The sequence below is a fragment of the Heloderma suspectum genome, chromosome 1, assembly GCF_057233095.1.
Source record: "Heloderma suspectum isolate Gila_16-S chromosome 1, 16-S_ref, whole genome shotgun sequence".
NCBI classification, from domain to species: Eukaryota; Metazoa; Chordata; class Lepidosauria; order Squamata; family Helodermatidae; genus Heloderma; species Heloderma suspectum.
This window is the reverse complement of record NC_139458.1, coordinates 83,485,967-83,491,228: the sequence shown is the minus strand read 5'-3', so window position 1 is coordinate 83,491,228 and position 5,262 is coordinate 83,485,967. Positions and strand designations below refer to the sequence as shown.

The 5,262-nt window shown below is 41.9% G+C and overlaps 1 protein-coding gene across 1 annotated transcript; it reads right to left on the bottom strand.

Moving 5' to 3' along the window:
• Window positions 1–217: 217 nt before the first annotated feature.
• FREY1 (Frey regulator of sperm-oocyte fusion 1) lies at window positions 218–5,004 on the bottom strand. The gene is given in 4 exon segments (XM_084849223.1): window positions 218–354; window positions 1,040–1,107; window positions 3,105–3,241; window positions 4,858–5,004. Coding segments are annotated over 4 exon segments (489 nt in total).
• Between the last annotated feature and the right edge of the window lie 258 nt (window positions 5,005–5,262).

Sequence of the window (5,262 nt, the reverse complement as noted above, 5' to 3'; positions counted from 1 at the left end):
AGATCTTCAGGCTGCCCTATTCAGGGCCAAGTACGGTGTCTGTAGTACGAATGCATAGAACACATAGAGCTGTGAGGATAATTCTTGGCATGTGAACATGAGAACAAATGATCTTGGTCATTTCCTACATTGCTAAGTGTTTTGGTTTGGTTTTCTACCTGTGACTTATAAATCAACTAAAGGGGTGTCATTTGTATTGCCACATTCCAAAGGAAGGTCAAAAGAGGTCATCATAATAATATTCTTCAAAGTCTGGCTCATCTCGCTTGCTCTTGTGTGCTCTGAGCAGTTTTTCTGATTCCTTACGCAGTGCCCGTGTCCGGAACTTGGGATGCTTTGGTTTAATACCATAATCTGTGAAAACACGAGCTGGTAAGAGAAGTGTGTAGTAGCAGCAAGACAGGAAGAGAGAATCTCAGAAGATGTACGTCTCTCAAAGACTAAAAGTGGAAACTATGGCAAAAACACCCCTAGGAAGTTTATACATATGTTCAGATGGTGTGTATAAATGTAATGTACACCCTAGCCTGCATTCCCTTGTAATGTAAGCCTAGGATAGTTAACTCTGAGGACCGACTGACTTCCTTAGGGAGATCTGTTTGAACTGATGGGACCCCAGGGTATTTAAGCTCTCTGCCCCTTGCTCACTGACAGTCACTACATGTTTGCCAGTGAGTTTTGGACCACTGCTTGTCTTAGATATCTAAGCTAAACAGCAGTGTATTATCTTGAAGCCAATCAAGAGTATTCACTTGTCCAAGGGTCCCCCCCCCTTTAGCTTTCAACTTACTTCAGCTCTATGTTAGCTCAAATCAGAGGCTGAAATTGAGAGAAGGGGTTTTTCTCTCTTGAGAACTGGCTCTGAAACAGAAGCCTAGATGGTACAGCTGCTAGTGGAAGGAAAACCATTCTTTCTATGTCCTGCTGTAGCTGGGCTTTGTTGTGAGCTACCATGCCTCTGCTGAATAACTTGGAAGCGAGGTTAACAGCCAGTTGCCTAGATATTGACAAACCTTATGCCAAGGTTATGAATACGTACCATCCACCAAGCCAAAGTGCCTCTGCTGGAACTCCAAGGGGGCTGTGAATTCCTCTGGGACAGATGGACTGGATTTGCTGTAGAAGAGCACAAGATCAGGAACCACTAAGTTTGCTACCTAAAGCCCTGGTTTTAGCAAATCTTCCTTTAAAAGAAAACAAAGGGCACTAGCCCAAATGTGTACTTAAAAAGTGTCTATAATAAATCCTCTATAATTAACAGATGTGTTTCTGAACCTGTTCACATTTCTTTATCAAGGAATTATAAAATATATTAAAATGCCATTAAAAGATCTTATTTACTGGTAAAAAAAAAAGCATACATCGTTATAGTATTTCTGCAGTACATATCTTAATGCCCCAAATATTTGTATTAATCACAAAAGTGTATTTTGAACATATCTAGAAATCATCTGTTTCACATTTCAAAAGGCACAGACTAGATAAAGTAAATCTTCCAACTGAATTCAACTGTGGAGGTCTGTGCATGGAAGCAGACTTCCACGATGCATCACTCGCTAGATCAGGAACTGTAGATGCACATCACATGTGCAAATGAATACACATCCCTGTGCAGGGCCACACAGTCACTTTCAGCTGGATGCGCTGAATGTGCAACTAAATACACCATTCATATTCTGGCACAAGTAGTCAAGTGTAACTATGTGTATACAAGTAAATTGAGGTGCTCAGTTATTGTAATAGTCTCTTACTCATGCTTTGTAGATAAGCCCTGGGATTGAAAAGGACAGATCATTATTTCTGTTTCCTTCAATACTAATTTAATATCATAGATGTCAAAATACATATTATGCAGATTCCTACCCTTCAGCTTTTCATTCATATTCTTGTTTCTCTGTTAATGCTCCAGGGATACAAAATGCCCAGTCCTCACACCTAAATACTGGTGTAGGGAGTTGTGATTCCGGCACCTCTCATATTCTATTTTTCATTCTACCACAGTTAAAATTATTATAATTAAATTATATTGTTAAACACTTATAAAGCACCTCAAGTTTTCTAAGTACCTCACAGAGGTTAAAAGATAAAACAGTCCCTGTCTGCAGGTTCACAATCTCATGGACATAATACAAGAAGAAAATGAAATGGAGCGGGAAGAGGAAAACAAGCATTGGTGATGAAGTAACATACTAGATAACTATGGAGAATTAATTAAAAATGTGTCTATTTGCATTTTGGGGTAAGTGCTTTCTATAGTGTCTGTGCTTGATGGTGTGATTTCCTTTTTTCTCTTGCATCTTTCTTCAGGACATGCAACTAGTGACATTGGGTATTTATATTTGTCACATCAGGGATACCCCATGGAAACCTAGATTCTCCAGTGAGCTTACCACATGGGGCTGCATTTGGGAAAGAGGGAGTTCACTGTGAAAACATGACATAACACTAACATTTAACATGACTATCACATTTCAAGTTTTTCTTGCATTAACTCATCCCTGTCAGATGTGGGAATCATCGTTCTTTGGTGAAACTGTGGCTAATAGTACTCTTTGAAATCTCCCATCCCTGGCTTGGCTTCTCCCCAAAGAAAAATTAACTTAAGCAGCACACGGCAAGTTTGCAAAATTTATGTTCTTATGTCAATGCAAAGAGGAGCGAAATATCTCTGAAACATCCCTGTTGACAAATAAGAATTGGGGTGTGTGAGATGGGTTGATCGACCCATATTTTCAGCCTTTTGGAATGCAATCTTACTGGTGTCCTTTGGTGTCCTCGATGGCCTTATAGGCCCCTTCCAACCCTACTACTACTATTCTATGATTGTTTTATATTGGCACAGGTTTGGTTTGGTGAGGGCTGATGCCCTGAGAGCAGAAAGCTGGCTCTCCGTGAACCAGCTGCCCTAGGAAGGCAAGATTCCTAAAGATGTAGGTGATCCCCGAAAATTGGGGGCTGTGGGGTGGCAGAGATGGTTTACAGATCAAATGACTCCTTTCTCTTCACCACCCTCGTTCCTAGATCCATCTATGAGCATGAGTCAGTTACAGAGAATCAACTGAGCATGTGTTTTATACAGTGGAGAGTGCAGGACAATTGGCAACTGTTACCTTTGAGAACTTGGCATGGGCAGTACTCTCTCTGTCAGTAGAACCAACAGAAGCAGGAGTCCCATCCAGCCAACAAAGCCCAGTCCAACTTGGTGGCTCTTCTTACTCTTACTGTCATTGGTGGAATGTAACTGCAGTTCTCACAAAAGTGCCATCACAAAGATAAAGAACACAGGCAATGCTGAATTCTGGGTAATAGGCCTGGCCAATGGGGGGCAGCCTAAGAATGAAAGGCAGGACACTTATGCAACTCTTTGGGCAGAAGCAGCCACTCATACACAAAGATGTCATCTCTGTAGCTGACCCCATTTTAGAGAAACAAGATTCATCCCACATGCTGTAGTTGCCCCTCCTTGAGCCAATTAAATCCTTGCTCTTTACAGCTCATCGTGTGGACTCTGGCATATGTAGATTCTTATTTCTTCCCATGAAGTCGCATCCTCTTTTGGAAGTCTGCAGAGATTGCCACCTTTTAAAGAAATGTGTCTATAAGAGTGCATGAGACTGGTACAGGCAGAAGTTCTACCACCATCATTACATTTCCATGCTAGCAGTCTCCTCCAAGAAAGCAGGACTCCGCTTCCTTTTGATCCTTGGGATCTTTCACTTGCTCTCACTGAGGTGTCCCAAGAGTGATATGCAGTAAATGCTGGGACCCTGTTTGCATAAGCCAGCTTCCTCCAACATTGTTGGCCAATAGTGCCTGGGGATGATGGAAGCTCTAGTCCAACACATCTGAAGGGCACCCGGTTGTGCAGGGCTGGCATAAACACAAAAAGGATGTCTCAGTCCACATGGACATGGAAAAATCTTCATTAGATGCAGGGCAGAACATCACCTCCACTTCTTAGGAGCTTTTCTTCCTATCAGCTACTCTTTATTGGCAGATCTGAAATTCTCAATTCTGTACCATGAAGGTTGTTGGCCTGGAATAAAACATGGTGGTGCCTTGTGGTTTGGTATCCTTAATTTTAGAACCTACTTAACATTAATTATCTCACTTATATACATTTAAATAATCTATTTTTCTTCTATTCAGTCTGTTTGATCCCTTTTGTTTCCTGTTCATTTAGGATTGAGACTTCATGAGCCTACTGTAGGATGTACAGTGGTTTACTTTTAGATTATTGAAATCTTCTCGTAAGCTCTACGTGAGTCTGCCCTTTAAAGAGTTAGAAAACTATAGCTAGTGGTGGCTGGGGATAATGGGACTTGCAGTCCAAGATATCTGCAGCGCACTAGGTTGGAGAAGGGTGGATTATCATCTCATTCACAGATTTCTCTGCTCTAAGTAGGGATGTTGGAGAAATTCACAATAGATTCAAATAAGCTCAGATTTCTATGAATCTGACCAGCGGATTCCACAGCTGACTGGCTTTTTCCAAGTCATGCAGACTTGCGGACCATTTTTTTTACTTTTGGGAATGATTTGCATGAATTTGCACTTGTGCAAGTGAGCATTAGCACTAGTGCACATTTATGCAATTGGAACAAAATTCTTGTACATTCCTAAAAAAATCCATTTCCATCAATAAGCAGCCAACAGAAGAAAAGACACCTGACCACTCTGAAACACAGACGAAATTGATTTAATTTGAGCACACTCCGGGAGAAAGCGCACGACAGGAAGGCCTGGCGTGCTATGGTCCATGGGGTTACGAAAAGTCGGACACGACTGAACAACAACAAATACATCCCTAGCTCTGAGATTAAGGAGGCGGTGGCATCAGCAGCATCTGTGAGTTACAGGGGAAAGGTAGGGGGTGAAGACCAGAACCTGAGTCAAAGTTCCAGCAAACTTAGTAAGAGGGATGTGGAGGCTCTGGACCCATATGCCACGCTTTCCTTTGTTAGTGAGCTTGCTTAAATTCCCAGCTAGAGTACCAATAGTCATCCTCAACTGAAGAAGTCTATTCCAGTACTTCAGGGGAGGGCAACTTACGGCACTCTGGATGTTTTGGCATACAACTCCCATGATCCTTCATCACTGGCTATGCTAACTAGGGCTGATGGGAGTTGTAGGCCAAAACATCTGGGGTGCCACAAGTTGCCCACCCCTGCAGTATGTGAACACACCCAAGACTAGCTTATTTAGTTCCTGGGGGAAAAGAATTGTATTTCCTGCAAATGTTTTTTTACATGTCCGTAGTAG